Here is a 17,853-nt window from a genome sequence, read left to right as displayed (position 1 = left end):
ATACATGTCAAATGAAGCCACCAGGCTGAAAATTTGACACTGTATTACCAGGGCCTCCATATGTTGTCTATAGTTGTGGAGCTAGGACAAGAACTCAAGAGATTTGGGCATCAGGAAAATTCAAATACTATGTGTTAGTTGACTCTTCGGTTCATCATGAACATCTTTATTTCGTTTTTAGTGCCTCCTCTTCTCTGTCAGCAAGGTCTGCAATACGTGCTGCTGAAAAGCTTGTCTATGCATCAGTAATAAATATGTTTGATGAAAACACAGCTCAAAATGAAAGTACTATAACTGCTGCAATTGAAGAGCAAATTAAGAAAGACGGAAATGTGATGGTGAAGTATGCTAGTAAGTACTAAATAATTTTACTTAAAGGTTGCCTAAAGATTTAACTTTCTGTTAAGTTTTCCGTTGTATGTGAGAAGAGGGCAAGTCAAGAGATGTATTGCTGTCTCCAACTCCCTACCCACTCTTGAGACAAGGTTGCTCTGTGTAACAGTCCTGGCTGTCCTGGAACTCACTCTGTAGACCAGGTTGACCTGGAACTCAGAGATCCTCCTGCCTCTGCTGGGATTAAATATATGCCCCCATCACCAACCAGCTCCAAATTTCCTTTTTTAAAAGATTTTATTTAGTTAATTATTTAACCATTTTTAATTATATGTGTAATGTGCACATGAATGCCAGAGGTGTCTGATCCCTTGGAGCTGGAGTAACAGCTGCCTGATGTGGGTGCTGAGAACTGAAGTCCAGTCCTTTGGAAGAGCATCAAGTGCTCTTACCTGCTGAACCATCTCTCCAGCCCCATATTTTTGCTTTTTATTAATTAGAACCTCTCTGACCTAGTTGGTAAAACTAATCTCTCTCTCTCTCTCTCTCTCTCTCTCTCTCTCTCTCTCTCTCTCTCTCTGTGTGTGTGTGTGTGTGTGTGTGTGTGTGTGTGTGTGTGTGTGTGTGTAAGAAAGAGAGAGTGGGGAGCTGTCTAGAAGTCAACCCAGATATTGTCCCTCAGGAGCCATTCACTGAGTTCTGGCCATCCCCCTAGTGCTGGGGATTAAACCTAGGACCTCAGGGATGCTAGTTAGGTGGTCCACCAGAAATCTACCTTTTTAAAGATGGGGTTGCACTTATTTTTGAACTCACTGATTAGGTTAGGCTGGCTGGCCAGTGAGTCCCCCAAAGACCCACTTCTCCAGAGCTAGAATTACAAGTGGGCACAACCATGCCTGCTTTTTTTTTAAACAAATGAGCACCACCACGCCTGGGTTTTTGATCTTTATTTTTTTGCAAGTAGGAACCACCACACCTGGCTTTTTTATATGTTGAACTCAGGTCCTCAGGCTTGCATAGCAAGCACTTTATTGTGGTGATATCTTATTTATGATTTATTAAAGCTTGCCTGAGGGTACAGAAAGCAAAGCTAGGCACAAGCCATAGAGCCAGGCAGTGGTGGCACACACCTTTAATCCCAGGACTCAGAAATCAGGTAGACAGATCTCTGTTAGTTCAAAGCCACACTGAGCTACACAAAATTCATGCAGTCTAAAAGAGAAACAGAGCTCACACAAAGGAGATCTCAGCAGCTGGGATTACATGCCTTTAATCCCAGAATTTGAGAGGTATAAAAAGAAGAAGCAAAGGGTCTCATGAGAGATTTTGTCTGCAGCCACATTGAGGAGAGGCAACAATCTGAGGATTGGTGGAGAGCTCATGGAGATAGGACCACCTGTTTTGGTCTGAGTAGGGGTAAGACCTAGTGGTCAGCTGCTTTGCTTATCTGACCCTCAGGTTGAACCCCAATACCTGTCCTCTGACTTCCATATGTATGCTGGGTTTTTTATTATACAAAAAAGGGGAATTGTGGTGATACATTGTTTATGATTTATTAAGGCTTGCCTGAGGATACAGAAAGCAAAGCTAGCCATAAGCCACAGAGCCAGTCAATGGTGATACACACCTTTAAAACCAGCAGCCATACTGGTTAGCTATAGAAGTTAGGCTATGGTGGTACACACCTTTAATCCCAGGATTTGAGAGGTTTAAAAAGAAGCAAAGTCAGGCTTAGAGGATTTCTCTCCAGCCACATTGAGGAGAGGCAGTCTGAGGCTTGGTGGAGACAGGACTACTAATTCTGTCTGAGGTAGAGGCTTGGCTGCTTTGCTTCTCTGATATTTATCTTGAAGTTTGAACCCCAGTCTCTAGGTTCAGGTAGGCACCATGCCTGGCTTTTTTTTTAAGTGGGCACCACCATGTCTGGCTTTTTCATGTGGGTGCTCAGGACTGATTTCAGGTCCTCATACTTTCACAGCAAGCACTTTATTGACTGAGCCATCTCCCCAACCCCTAATATCTGTTTTTCACGACATAAATAAACATGTTCTCTTAGAGCTTCCCTACACTTTTCTCTTTTGTTGGGGTTTTACAAAGATTCTTGTCAACATGTTAGGGCCTAGAACATAAATGCTTTCTGGAAAAGTTCTCTTAAAGCGCCATCACAGCTACCCACCAATTAGTTTCTACCTACCTATACTACAGCTACCCACTGATTTGTTTATTCTTGGGCACAGAATTTTGTTTAGAATCGAAGTTCATATGCCATAGCTTCTGTGCCCTGGTCCTTGTACTGTCTGGGGCTAGATAGGACTTAGCCCACACATGAAGAAGTTGAGAATTCCCCTCAGCATGGGCACTGAGCACAGGTGATCAGCAGCTAAGAACAACTTGTGCATTTCTCAGGATAATCTCCGGGATCCTCCCAGCTGCAGTTTTCTCATTCTTACACTCTCTGAACATCTCCCTCTACCCTGAAACCAGTTGTGCACTCTTAAATAGATTACAAAGAACCACAAGCTGGCATCTGGAGATAGCCTCAGAGCACTCTGCCCCAGATAGAAGCCAATGCCTCAGTTTTCTTGCTCTTCAGGTCTGATCACAAAATATATTCTCTTCTCAGCCTTCTTTTTCTCTAGATTTGGGTTGGAGGTTATACTGGATAGTTTATACACAGGCTAGAGTCATCAGAGAAGAGGGAGCCTCAGTTGAGAAAATACCTCCATTAGATCTGGCTGTAGGCAAGCCCGTAGAACATTTTCTTAATCAGTGATTGATGGGGAGGGCCCAGCCATTGTGGGTGCTGCCACCCCTGGGCTGGTGGTGCTGGGTTCTATAAGAAAGCAGGCTGCACAGCAATGGGGAGCAAGACAGTAAGCAGCAGCCCTCCATAGCCTCTGCATCAGCTCCTGCCTCCAGGCTCCTGCCCTGCTCGAGTTCCTGCCCTGACTTCCTTTGATGATGAACAGTGATGTGGAAGTGTGAGCTGAACAAACCCTTTCTCCCACCTTGCTCTCTGGTCTTTCACAGCAATGGTGACCTGAACTAGGACAGAGGTGTTTTCAAGCTGCAGGGTTTGTTGCATCTCAGGCTCTTTGTTAGAGAGGAGCAACATCGCGTCTCCAGCTCCTTCCATCCTCTGCCCCACTCCACTCTCTCGCTCATCCTCTCGCCCAACGCTCGCATTCCAGTTAGCGTTCTTGGAAGGCTGTTCTCTCATGGTACATTCCTGCTTAGAGTCTTCCAGAGGATTCTCTGGCTTAGGGAACAAGAGTCAGGGGCTGGAGAGATGGTCAGTGGTTAATAACACTTACTGTTTAATCATGAAAACTGAACTGGAGGTTGTATCCCAGCAACTTTGTCAGGAGTCTAACAAATACCTTTAACTCCAGCTCCAGAGAATCTGACACCCTTGATCTCGGTGGGAACCTGCACACATGGCATAACACACACACACACACACACACACACACACACACACACACTAAAATTTAAAACTTTTTAAACTTAGTGTCAAAAGTTGGGCATAGTGACATTTGCCTTTAATTCCAGCACTCAGGAGGCAGAGGCAGGCAGATCTCTTTAGTTCAAGGCCAGCCTGGTCTACAGAGTGAGTTCCAGGACAGCCAGAGCTACACAGAGAAACCCTGTCTTAAAAAACTAAAACAAACAAAAGCCTTAAAAAAAAACTTACTGTCCTTAGACCAAAATTTAAATGTCGCTGTAGCTACAGATGAACAAAACAATGCAGGCTTATTGAGGCTCCTATTGTGGACACTGTCATTTACATTAGCTCACTCTATTCTCACAGCAACCATGTGAACAAGAATCATTACCACCATTTCACAGGTGGAAGAACTTGGACCCATCAACAATCAAATGATATTAGATGAAGAGTAGAGTGTGAGAGGGAGGGAGGGAAATGCCTTCATGAATCATATGGCCTTGCTCAATGTGTGTGTTTTTTTAACTATTTATACCTCTTACAGAACAAGATGTGTGTGACCTTTACAACTGTGTAAAGAATGGCAAAGACGACTGTCAGAATGGTCTCCAATGCCAGTGCAAACCTGGAATGATAAGGCCTAACAAAGTGACTCCTTATTGTGTTTCTTGTAAGTGTCCCAACTGCTCCCAAACAGCCTTCACAACTCTCACTTTCTCTCCTCTAGCATTTTCTTTTGGGGGTGGGGTTTCAGAACAAGGGTTTTCTGTGTAGCCCTGGCTGTCCTAGAACTTCCTCTGTAGATCAGGCTGGCCTCAAATTCAGAGGTCTGTCTGTCCCTGCTTCCCAAGTTCTGGGATTAAAGATATAAGCCACCACCACCTGACTTCTTGTATTTCCAAAATACATACATAACTGCCCAGGACAGCTTCACAAGAGGCACATTTTTACTTTACTTAGAAAAACCAATGTACAAAATTGTATGCTGTCTCATGTCATCTTGGGGTTGAAGAGGTCATCTCTGGGCTGGTGAGATGACTCAACCAGCAAAGGCACTTGCTGAGCAAGCTGGAGTTTATTCCCCAAACCCAGGTAAAGGTGGACAGAGAGAACTGATCTGCCCATAAACTTGTCCCGTGACTTCACCCATGTGCTGTGGAATATGCTCTCTCTCTCTCTCTCTCTCTCTCTCTCTCTCTCTCTCTCTCTCTCTCTCTCTCTCTCTCTCTCTCTCTCTCTCTCTCTCTCTCACTTTTTTTAAGATACTGTTTCTGATCATGACCTTGAAATCACTTTATTTTATAGCTGGGGAGTGTGCTGGGCCCTGCAGTGCACAGGAAAGGAAGCAATGCATAAAGAAGGATAACGAAGAACCGAAGTGTGTGTGCATGCCAGGCTACCAGAATAGTACTAGTGGGAAGTGCGAAGAGTAAGAAACCACTCCATCTTTATCTTGTCACAGCACAGCCAGGCTAGAGTGTGAAGCACACATGAAGACTTAGTATCAGAAAGTTGGCATGGGTTGGCAGGGTAGCACATCACTGTGCCATTATCATCCAAGAGTTTTGGAGCATCCTGTATCTCTAGGAACCACAGTAGGTAGGACCTGTCATACAACATCTAGGAATGTGTCAGGTGCCCGCTATGAGATGAGGAAACAAAACGAAATATGAGTAATATCCCCTTGTTCACCAGTTGCCCCTTGAGAGAGTACACACTGCTCTATGCCTCTTGGTTTTGGCTTCACCTGAATTACCAAGCCCTCCTGGAGTTCAGAGGAAGCTATGTTCAGTCTGTGACAAATGAAGCCACATTGGATTGAGTACATTTCACCATAGCAGAACCCCATGGAATACACTCTTGGAAATATGATAGCACAAAGATAACAGAAAGAGCAAGGGAGGACAGAATGAAAGACAGATGGGAAGGAAAAAATGGACATCAGGGTGGGAACTCCAGCTCACTCCCCCCAAAAGTCTCTAATGTGACTTCCTGGTGTGACTGTATTCCAGGTGTCCGTTCGGCTATAGTGGCGTGGATTGCAACGACAGTGAGTATAGACACCCTAAGTTACTAAACATCCAGGAAACACACGTGGACTACATCCAGGGTCCTGCCCACTCCACCACAGTCTTCCTTCATTCACTGAGAGAGAAACTCGGCTTGGAGCTTGTCTGCTGGGTCCCGCATCACTTAGGTGATGGGCAGCAAGAGTTCTGCTGTTAGAAATAACAGAACTCAGACTTGGGGGTGAGCTGGTCCCTCTGGACCCACTCCAGACCAGAGAAGGACATCCTCAGCAATTATATTCAATTTTGGGGATTGTTTTGTTTTGTTTTATTGAGACAGGGTTTATCTGTATAACATCCCTGGCCATCCTGGAACTTACTCTGTAGACCAGGCTGGCCTCAAACTCTCAGAGAGATCCCTTTGTCTCTGCCTCCAGAGTGCTGTGATTAAAGGTGTGCACTACCACTGCCTGCCATTAATGAGTTTTCCAAGTTAAGTGTTTGGAACTGGTGTGTATGTTATGTTCACAGGCTATTCTTATGATCACATCCCATAGCAGCCAGGCATAGTATTGAATGTCTGTAATGAAAGTACTAGGGATCCTGGGACAGGAGGACCGCTGTGAGTTTAAGCCCATCCTGGGCTATATAACAAAAGCACTATAGCTCTAGTCTGAGGTGGAAGAGTGTAGGTTTTAACAGACTCATAAGCGGTTACCTGCCTCCTCTGCTAGTGACATGTTTAATCCCCATCCAGATCCCCTGGCTTATGGAAAGGGAGAACTATGGAGGGCAGGCAGTGGCAGGAGAGATGGAGAAGGAGTGTAGACCTCAGTGAGGTCTTCCACCCCAAGAAGATCTTGCCGCCATCAGCCTCTTTGGTATTTGTGGTTTTATAGCTGGAAAGCTGTATGTAATGACTGTGTGCTACAGACAACCTAATGGTTAGGGCATGAGGACAAGGAGAGGGTGGCAACAGAGATGGGCACCTGCCCTGTGTGCTTCTCTACAAGGCTGGGAGACAGGAACTGCTGGAATTCACACTGTGCAGTAGACAGCAGGACCCAATTGGTGGGGAGGGGGAGGGAGCAGGAACTCAAAGCATTGCATTCAAGAACAAATACAGCATGAACAATGGACCCTTGCTTGCTGCTCTCTTGCTCCCAGCCAGCTTTCTACTTTCTTACTGTGCAGGACCCCCTGCCTAGGGGATGGTTCTTCCCACAGTGGACTAGGTCTTCCCATAGCAATTAATAGTCAAGACAACGCCTGCCCCAGACATACCACATAGGCTAATCCAATTAGATAATGCCTCATTAAGACTCTCTTCCCAGGTTAGTTTGTGCCAAGTTGACAGTTAAAACTAATCAGGACACTGCTCTTGTCTTTTCCCTTTCAGAATTCCAGCTGATCCTCACCATCGTGGGCACCATTGCCGGAGCCCTTGTTCTCATCTTGCTAATTGCTCTTATCGTCTCAGTGAGGTATGGGATAGATAGATACTGCTATTTAAGCTGCTTTCCAAAAGACTCTCACGGGTGAGGAGGAGGAAACAAGGGAGGCCTCTCCCCTACAACTGGATTTTTTATTTTCTTTTCTTTCTTTTTAAAGGATTTATGTTTATTATTTTTATGTGTGTATAAACACTTTATGTATACATTTATGTATGTTTGTATAAGTGCTTGTGAGTACAAGTGCTCAGGGGATCCAGAAGGGAATATCAGATCCCTTAGAGCTGGAGTTATAGACAGTTGTGAGTCACCCAACCTGGGAGCTGGGACCTGTACTTGGGTCCTCTCCAAGAGCAGTATGTGTTCTTAACCATTGAACATCACTCTAGTACTCAATTTTACCTTTTTTGTTTGTTTGTTTTTTGAGACAGGGTGTCTCTGTATTGTTTTGGAGGCTGTCCTGGAACTCTCTCTGTAGACTAGGCTGACCTCGAACTGACAAAGATCCGCCTGCTCCTGCCTCCCAAGTGCTGGGATTAAAGGTGTGCACCACCAACCCGGGCTCAATTTTACCTTTTTAAGTAATATTATATACATGGTTCTATATCCTTTATGCTTTAAATTTTTGTTCAGTTTTATTTTTTGCTTCACACTAATCAAGCTCAACAATCAGTTTTCTATGGCATTAATAACTCTTCACCAGGGCCAGGTGTGGTAGCAACCCCCTTTAATTCCAGCACTTGGGAACGAGGCAGATGGACGGATCTCTGTGAGTTTGAGACCAGCTAGGGCTACATGGAGAGACCCTGTCTCAAACAACAGAAAAACAACTTTCCATTAGCACCATTTAACTCAGTTATGCATGGCTGTACACACCTATACTCAGGACTTGGAAAGTGGAGTCAGGAGAATTAAGAGTTTAGGGCCAGCCTCAACTACATAGCAAGTTTGAGGCCAGTGTCAATGACATGAGACCCTACCTCATCAAAACAAAATCCAGAGCTGGCGCTGGGGCTGGGGCTGGGGCTCGGTTGATAGAGTGCTTGCATAGCCTGTCTGAAGACCAGGATTTGATCTCAAGCATAGCACAAACCAGATGTGGTGGTGTCTCCTTGTCATCCCAGCTCAGGTGGTAGAGGCAGGAAGCTCAGAAGTTCCAGGTCGGGGGCTGGAGAGATGGCTCAGAGGTTAAGAGCACTGACTGCTCTTCCAGAGGTCATGAGTTCAATTCCCAGCAACCACATGGTGGCTCACAACCATCTACAATTTAATCTGGTGCTCTCTTCTGGCATGTAGGCAGAACACTGTATATGTAATAAATAAATCTTTAAAAAAAAAAAAAGAAGTTCCAGGTCATCCTTGGTTACATAAAGAGTTTCAGGCCAGCCTGGGCTTTATGAAACAGTCTCAAAACAAACATCTATTTAATTCCATTGATGTTGTCAAATATAACTTCCCCCAAACTGTCGCACCTGCTGTGCAGCCTGCGAGAATGTAGCGAGGTGGTCAGGATAGATGACACAGAGACCGGTCGGTTGCTTTTAAGAAAACTTTATGCTCCCCAAGTTGGCTTAGGAGAAGTCTCTCCAAGAAAAAAAACCCCGCTTCCCTTTTTAAGGACTTCTGCCATCCATCTACATACAATTCTCCAACAGCTCTCCCAGACTTCTCACCCTCCTGGCTGGTGGTTTAATCTCTGGCCCCATAGCAGGGGAGAAAGAGCAGGGGGAACAGGAAGAAGCATCTAGCCATAGGGGGTGTAAAAGTCATGGTGTTTCAGTGAGCGAGCACTTATCTGAGCCCTATCAAGAACTTTATAGCACTGAATTGTTTTCAGTAAACATTATCTCACAGCTGCCTGCTCCCAGGCTGAAGGGGAAGTGGGTCTCTGTTCAAGGTCTGGTGTCCCCACACCAAGCCACTCCCCTGCCTCGGACTCTGCTGAATGACACACAAGCAACCTCAACAGGGTCCCAAAGCAACCTCTATAGAAACCCTGGGTTTTAAAGTAATAAGGCCATCTCTGTGGCTCTTTCTTAGCTTGGTGCCTTCAGTCTCTTAAGGAAAGGGAAATAAAGTCTAAGTCATTCAGCAATATTTAGCAATGCTGCAACTCTTCCAGTAGCCAGAAGGATGCTGTGGCCCTCTTCTCCTCTCCATGTGCCCAGTGGGATCCACATTGTGAAAAGCAGCTACTCTTCTCCTAACATTTACCTCAGGTCTTATGTTCTGGTAACATATTCTGGCCTTTTCCCACTATAACTGTAGAGGATGGACTGATAATTCGGTTCTTTTTGTTTTGTTTTGTTTTTCAAGACAGGGTTTCTTTGTGTGTCCCTGCTGTCCTGGAACTCACTCTTATAGACCAGGTTGGTCTTGAACTCACAGAGATCCACCTGCCTCTGTCTCCCGAGTGCTAAGATTAAAGCCGTGCACTACCACTACCTGAGATATTTGGTTCTTAGTCTATTGTTGTTGGTTCTTTTTCCATTTTGATGTTAACCCTTCTCAGAGCAAAAGTAGTATGAGCCACGTGGGCATTCCCCACAATATCTAGTTTCTCACTTCTAGGAAGAGAGGCAGAACATTCCTGGTTTTGGAGCAAGTCTATGTCCTCTTTTCTTAAGGTAGCTGGTTGACTGTTCTGGCCCTTCTGGCCCTTCAGGGATGAGAGTTCCTATAGAATTGTTCAGCCTTTCCACAGTTTTGTATCAAAGTTTCTCCATCCTGCTGAAGAGCCCAACCACAGAGTCAGGGTTCTTGTAACAGAGCATGAAACCTTTGCCTCTGTGAGCAGTCCCTAGGGAAGGAGGGAGCCTTTGCTGCTCTAGAGGAGAGACTGTCAAAAGCAGGATCCCCAGTGTAAACTAAGTAGCTATCTAAGGCACTGGGTGAACGACTTTCCCGATGTGACTGAAGCACAGGAGTGACCTGCATCATAGATACAGCTGTCCCTACTCTCTCGGTCTGGGGAGTGGGGCTGTGGCCATGGGCAGGAAAACAAGCAGGTGTATAATCTCAGTGAGATGGGAACATGCCTCTACAAGTACAAATGCTTACACTTGGCTTAGAATTCCCACACTAGAGACACTTGAAGTGCCCCCAACCAGCCCTATCATCCTGCCAAACCCTATTTCCTTTTCTCCTTGTGTGGTTTATATCTAGTTATGTAAACACATATATAGTGTGTAGGCCCAAGGCTGCTGTCAGGAGGCTTCCTCTGCCATGGGCTCCTCTGCTAGCTGAGGCAGGGTCTCTCAGCTGCACCAGAGCTCACAGATATGGGTGCTGAGGCTAGCTTGCTTACTCCACAGGTCTCTTTCCTGGGTCCCCTCCTTCCAAGTACTAGAATGACAGGCAAGCCTCCATGCCCACCTGACATTTGCATAGGCTCTAGGGATCCCAACTGAGATCCTCACACTTCTGTGGCAAGTACTTTGACAGCAGAGCCCTCTCCTTGGGCTCCTTCTTCCTGTCCTAAGACCTTGGAATGCTGAGTTCACCTCACCCAATGTTTCTGTAGACATTTATTCTGTTGGTGTCATACGACATGGTTTCTCTTTCACTTCTGTTAATCATTTGAAAAGCATGCTAATGTTGCTAATGTGGGCCTGGGTATGGTGGCACACGCTTTCATCCCAACACTTGTGAGGCACAGGCAGGCAGATCTCTGTGAATTCAAGCTCAGCTTGGTCTATATAGTGAGTTCCAAGACAGTTGGGGACACAGAAAAAAAATTCCTTCAAGAAATGTTGCTGCCATCCTTAGGTCCTAATTCACTTTACTGATTATAGCTCAAAGAAGAAAAAGAAGAATGTGGAGGAACAGAAGTTGATTGAGGACGACTCTCGGAATATACGAATGCAACAAGCTGGCTTCAGCAACTCCGGCTTCAGCAACTCTGGCTTCAGCAACACTGGCTTCAGCAACTTTGGAGGAGACAACAGCATCTTCCCCAAAGTCAGGACAGGGGTCCCCAGTCAGACCCAAAATCCCTATGTAAACCAGCGAAGCATGTCTCGCCCTGACTACTAGGTGAGTGCAGCCTCTGACTTTCCAGAATGGAGTGCCCAGCAAGGGAAAGCTGAAGCAGGGCTGGAGAGGTGGCACTTGCGGAGGACCTGGGCTCGGGTCCCAGCACCCACATGCTGATGCACAACCATCCCCAACTCTAGTTCCAGGGGGTCAAGTGACTTCTTCGACCTCTACACGTTGCAGGCAAGCACATACATAAATGCAAGCAAAGCACTCATGCACATAAAAAATAAACAAATATATAAATACATGAAGCTGAAGCAAAGAGGTCCCAGCCATTACCACAGCTTCACTTGGTCCCTAGCACTCATGGTCATCTACATGGCCTCAGTTCTATCTCTGAGTTTCTCTTTTCTAAAACAGCAGATTCAGTTTTATAGTCCTGAGTGTCTCTAACTTACCCACTTCCCGCTGGTGAGCTGGCCCAGTCAGTAAAGGCACTTGCCTCTGAGTCCTGTGACCTGAGCTCTATCTCAGAACTCACATGCTGGAAGGAGAGAACAAACGTTTCTCTGGCCTCCACATGAACACTGCGGCATGTGTATCCCCCTCCATATATATTTGTACCCCTTACATATATATGTAATATTATATTATCCCCCTTACATATATTTACATATAATATGTGTGTGATATATCTATATGTAATATAATGCATATCCTCTTACATATATAAATTTATATGTAATTTTGCATTACATATACATGTAATCAATAGACAAATAAGTAAATTATCCACCTCTAGCCAGGGCCAATCATGATAGCTACTCAGGAGGCTGATATAAAAAGACAGCAAGTTCAGTACCTGCCTGAGCTACAGAAGGAGTTCACAGTCAGGAAGTTAAGGCTTTAATCCCAGCACTCAGGAGACAGAGGCAGGTAGATCTCTGTGAGTTCCAGGCCAGCCTGGTCTACAGAGTGAGTTCCAGGACAGTCAGAACTGTTATATAGAGAAACATTGTCTAGGAACCACTCTCCCCAAAAAGAACAAAATACATTTTGAAATGCACTACTTTGCATTACTAAATAGTAATTAAAAAGAGGCTCAGCAAGAGATTATGAGGCCCTATATTCAATTTATAATACCAAAAGTAAAGATAAAGAAAAATTAAGTGACATGTCCCCTTCCATGGCTATGACAGTAGCGCCCAGGCTGTAAAGAACTGACATCTAGGTCAGACATGGGAAGGACGGTGGCTGCAGGGTGAGTCTGTGGGAGTCTTGTCAATCAAAGGCATGAAAGCAGCTCTCTTCTTCCCGCATCTCAAGGCAGCACAGTTATTTCTAAACCTAGGGCCAGGGCTGGAGAGACTGCATGGCAGTTAAAAGTGCAGCTGCTCTTCTAGAGGACCCAGGTTTGAGTCCCAGTACCCACATGGTAGCTCACAACTGTCTATAACTGCAGTCCCAGGGGATCCAATGTGCTCTTCTGGCCTTCACGGGCACCAGGCATGCATCGTGCACATACATACATGCAGGCAAAACACCCATGCACATGTAATAAAATGTGTATGTTTTTACATTTTGTTTTAGTATACATACATAAAGAGAAAAAAAGTTTGGCTATAGATACTTTGTTTCCCTAGGGAGGATTTCTGAAGCTGGGGGGGCTGGTGACAGGTGAGTGACAAAGGACAAGGACTGTAGTGCAGAGAATGCAGAGAAGAAAGGAGACAGGAGAGAGGTGGGGAGAAAAGAGCATATGGATAGGATTTGTTAAAAAGAAAAAGAATCTACTTGGGAGGCAGAGGCAGGTGGATCTCTGTGAGTTGAAGGCCAGCCTGGTCTATGTAATGAGTTCCAGGACAGCCAGGGCTACAAAGAGGAACCCTGTCTCAAAATAAAACCACCACCACAACAAAAATAAAATAAAATAAAGAAAAAAATTAAAGGAAGCCAGAAAAATGGCTCAGTCAGTAAAGTACCTGTTGAACGAGCAAGAGGACCTGAGTTCAGATCCCCAGTCTTCCATAAGAGCTTGACCTCCACACATACATTACACACAACACAGACACGTACATGAACACATACACACACACAAAATGAATGAATCAAATCTAAAAGATAAAGAAAAGAGTCTTGAGATATGGCTTTAAAAAAAACAAACTCAAACACTGAAAAGAACAACAAAGCAAAAAACGGGCTGGACATGGTGGCATATGCCTTTAATACTAGCATTCAGAAGTAGAGGCAGGCAGATCTCTGTAAAATTCAGGCTAGCCTGGACTACATGTGAGTTCCAGGCTAGCCCAATGGGGGATACATATCAAGACCCTAGCACATAAAAACCAAACAAATGTAATGGAAAATACCAAGAGCAGCAAAACCTAGCATGCTGGGAATGGCGCACACACCTGTACCCCAACATGCTGAGAGTGGTGTACATACCTCTATCCCAGCATTTGGGAGTATACACATGAGGACCACACATCTGAAGTCAAGTGTCTTAGTACCTCCATTGCCATGATGAGACGCCATGGCCAAGACTACTTGTAGAAGAAACAGTTTACTGGAGGCTTACAGTTTCAGAGGGTGAGCGGGTGAGCATATGGCCATCATGGTGGAGAGCATGCAGTAGGCAGGCAGGCAGGCAGGCAGGCACGGCACTGGAGCGAGACAGTCCATATCCTTAGCAGGCAGAGAGCTAACTGGGAATGGGCTCTTGAAACTTCCAAAGCCTGTCTCTAATAACACCCCTCCTCCATCAGAGCCACACCTCCTAACCCTTCCCAAACAGTTCTACCAACTGGGGACAAGTATTAAAACATGTGAGTCTACGGGAGCCATCCTCATCCAAACCACCACCTCAAGCTAGGTTTCATAGACCCTGCATCAAAACAAACAAACAAACATCCCAAAGACAAGAGAGGGAATAGAGAGAAAGCTGGAGAAGACAAAGGTGGTAATAATTGACAAAACTCCATTTTCTCTTGTTGCAGTTTGGATATCTTTTCTAAGCCGCATTGCTGTCTCTTTCTCCTCCTGTATAGAATGACAAGAATATGAAGCCCTCCCTATCCCCACCTCCAGAAGCTGTGATCTTGAGTGTTTAGAGAGCAAGGAAAGTGGGCAGAGACAAAGGCCTGACCTTCAGGGTTCTCTCCACCACATCTGTCAATCCCTCTGAGTGTGGACCTGTGTGAAGAATGCCGCTTGCTGAGGACACCTATAACATTAAATGCCTAGACACCATAAGCCTTGTATGTGTTGATTTTCTCCAGTTAGTACAAAATGCTAAGTCGGTGATTGGTGTAGTGCTTTTCTTTCCTGGTGGGCCAACAGCATTTCCAATCTAGAGCATGACTCATTTCTGGGCAGTGGGCTCCTGGGCTCTGGTCTCTGGCCACCAGCAAACAGCTAGTGGCTTGTGATAGGGCCTCCCTCCAAGAAGACAGGCAGAGCACAGAGGCATCTCCCAGCTTTCTCAGGAGGACTACAGGAATCCAGGAACCTTCTGATGAGAAACTGAAAGCGTGGCCTAGCTCTGTCCTCCATGGGGACATTCAAGTCTTTCAGATGTTCATTGGGAGGAGAAGCAAGAGGAAAACCAAGAGCATAGGAGGTAGAGGGAGACCTAGGAGGTCATGCTGTTCCCTAGATGTCCCTCCTCAGGCAGCACATCGGCATTTCTCAGAGGCTGCCCTCCCCAAGACACAGATCCTGGGAAAGTCATAAAAGCAGGAAGTCAGTGTGAAGTCCCCGTGACAGCACAGGCCTTCTGCCTGGAGCTGTGCCAAAGGGTCCCAGTGTTCACTCTATGATGTACATTCCATGGGTGCTTCACTGGGCCTCACCTGCTCCATGATGGAAGCTTAGCAGAGCCCACCAACCTTGTGTACACACACACACACACACACACACACACACACACACACACACACACACACGACAAAAACACCCAGCAGTCTTTTTAAATGTTAATTGTGCCCCTGTGTCTGTCTGATGTCTGGTCCTCTTGAAAGGTACTTTTGTTATTATAATTTGTTTTTTGACTGTTGATTGTGAAAGGCAATGATGCAATAAAACATCTTTGGTACCCAGTGTCCTTTCTTGTTTTGGAGGCTTTTAGTGGTAGGCACAGCAGCACACCTCATTTTATTTTGTTTCTGTTTTGAGATAGGTCTCATGTATCCCAGGCTGGCTTCAAACTTTCTATATAGCAGAAGATGACTTGAAATTTCTGACCTTCCTGCCTCCACCTCTCTAGTACTGGGGTTATAGGTGTGTGCCGCCGTACCTGGTTTATGTGGTAAGTAGGGATCATTCCAGGACTTCATGAATTATCAGACAAGCCTCTTAGCAACCAAGCCAGACCTTAGTCCCTGACACAAGTATTATATTTTTTAAGGATTTGTTTGTGGTGATATCTTTCTTGCACAAATAAAGCCTGTCTGGGGGTCAGAAAATGGAGTTTGCCACTATCATAGAGGTCTGGAGGTCTGTACAGACAGGAAATGATGTAGGCAGGCAGAAACAGGATATAAGCAGGGAGAAACAGGAACTTCTCTTTTCTGCTGAGACGCTTAGGAGGTAAGGTGTAGCTGTGGCTTGCTCCTTCTCTCTGATCTCTCAGCATTTCCTTCTATATCTGACTCTGGCCTTTTATTATCTAGACCAATTAAGAGCTCATTTTACATTTGTTTTAAAGTGTGTGTGTGTATGTGGGGGGTGGAGGTGGATAAGTAGGTAGGTAGGTATAGCCAGCCATGGAGGTCAGAGGCATTATATCCTCTAGAGCTAGAGTTAAGGCAGGCATGAACTGTCTGAGATGCTGAGAACTCAACTCAGGTCCTCTGCAACAGCAGTAGGTACTCTTAACTGCCAAACCATCTCTCTAGCTCTCCTTTCCCTATCATTTTAAACAGAAAACGTGCCGTGACACCTGAGAGCAACTGTCATTTGTTGCCTTCTTTAGGGGTCTTGGAACACCAATGACATTTTAACACGTCATGGATCATGTTGACTGCTATCCCCCAAACACAGCTCCATGACAAGTAGCCAGGCCACGGTGGGACTCAGGCCACTTCCAGCTCCAGGACTGGCCCAGGGCAATTAGTACAGTCTAACCTTCCCACACTGGGGTGGACTTAAGCTGAACACCTATGTGATATATTGGAAGATTGCTGCGTTCTATTTCAGCTTGATGAAAGTATACTCTAGAAGCAAGGAATCTCTTTTGTCCTGGCTCAGAATGTTTATTTAAAAGTATTTTCCCAAGCCAGGCAGTGGTGGCACACACCCCCCATCCCAGCACTCAGGAGGCAGAGGCAGTCAGATCTTTGTGAGGTTGAGGCCAGCCTGGTCTATAGAGTGAGTTCCAGGACATCCAGACGTGCATAATGAGACCCTGTCTCTAAAAACCAAGAAAAAAAAAGAAGGATTTTCCCAAACTTCCAACCCGTGGCTGGTGGGATGACATGGCTGCTGAGGGCACCTGCTGCCAGTTCTGACAACCTGAGTTTGATCCCTGGGACCCACATGGTTAAAAGAGAGAACCGATTCCCACAAGCTGTTTTCTGACATTCACACTGGAAAGGCAGAGACAGGTGGATCTCTGAGTTCAAGGCCAGCCTGGTCTACAGAGTGAGTTCCAGGACAGCCTGGGCTACACAGTGAAACCCTGTCTCAAAACCAAAAACCTCTCTGCCTGGGTCAGGCTGGTCCCAGGACGAAGAATTCTGGAACAGGGAGAAAGGAAACAGATATTAGAAGATATTGTGTCCTTCTTTGAGAACAGCCAGAGGTAAATCATTTCCCACAGAGGTTACTATTGTTTATCCCCTGATGTAAAAATGACTGTGGAGGGAAGAAGAAGCTGGAATCCCATCCATGGAAAGAAAGGTCAACCAGCAACTGCCTCTGGCTGCCTCGACCTCCCTAGTTGACTTCTGGGTGTGTATGTTGTAAGTCATTGATTTGAGGTGTGAACTAAAGTTTCCAGGAGAAGGAAGGAGGGAGAGGCAGAGGATAACTGCAAAAAATAATTTTTAAAGAATCATGTGACAGAGGCATCTGAGTACTCTGTAAGTCACACAAGGTTGTGAGATACTAGACACAGGTGCTGAAAACCAAACTCCACTCTCCCAGAAGAGCAACACATGTTTTTAGCTTCTAGGCCATCTCTCCCTCCCACATAAAGCACGCTCATTAGCTGCTAGTGCCCACAGTAGAGAAACGCTCTGAGAAAATTGACAGGCTAATGCAATCAATCAACAATGCTGGTATAAATGCAGGAATTAACTTAAACCAGCCGATCACTGCTATTTACCATAGCAGACTTCACTTCGGTGCATACAACCTCCCTTGCTCACAGGCAACTCTGACGGATCTAGTTGACTATCTGAGCCTCATTTCTAAGCTGTCAGCCTGTTTGCCACTGACTCACAATGTGCTGGCTCCCAGCACTTCTCCAACATCCTGAGCCCATAAGTTTTCTGGGCTTCCTGGGCCTTTCTTCAGAAACTCGCTGTTGCGCATGAATGCAAATAGTACTCTGAAGACCTTTAATCCCAGTACTAGGGGGTCGGAGGCATGCAGATTTCTGTGAGTTCCAGGTTAACCCCAACACCCTATCTCAGAA

General features: G+C 45.6%; 1 protein-coding gene across 2 annotated transcripts in view; it reads left to right on the top strand.

Annotated features, from left to right (window-relative positions):
• Muc13 (mucin 13, cell surface associated) overlaps positions 1-15,309 on the top strand; it is a 28,340-nt gene extending 13,031 nt beyond the window's left edge. The window contains exons 6-12 of one of the 2 annotated variants that reach the window (XM_040750889.1): positions 182-351; positions 4,323-4,448; positions 5,084-5,207; positions 5,791-5,828; positions 7,187-7,271; positions 11,033-11,273; positions 14,264-15,309. In XM_040750889.1, coding sequence (XP_040606823.1) covers positions 182-351; positions 4,323-4,448; positions 5,084-5,207; positions 5,791-5,828; positions 7,187-7,271; positions 11,033-11,273 — 784 coding nt within the window. In that variant the 3' untranslated portion in view covers positions 14,264-15,309. Of the gene's footprint in view, positions 1-181; positions 352-4,322; positions 4,449-5,083; positions 5,208-5,790; positions 5,829-7,186; positions 7,272-11,032; positions 11,274-14,212 lie in introns of both variants that reach the window. The other variant, XM_040750888.1, reaches the window with a different exon arrangement.
• Positions 15,310-17,853: the final 2,544 nt, after the last annotated feature.

The sequence above is a fragment of the Mesocricetus auratus genome, unplaced genomic scaffold (genome assembly GCF_017639785.1).
Source record: "Mesocricetus auratus isolate SY011 unplaced genomic scaffold, BCM_Maur_2.0 Super-Scaffold_100008, whole genome shotgun sequence".
In the NCBI taxonomy this organism is placed as follows: domain Eukaryota; kingdom Metazoa; phylum Chordata; class Mammalia; order Rodentia; family Cricetidae; genus Mesocricetus; species Mesocricetus auratus.
This window is presented reverse-complemented; position numbering and strand designations above follow the sequence as displayed.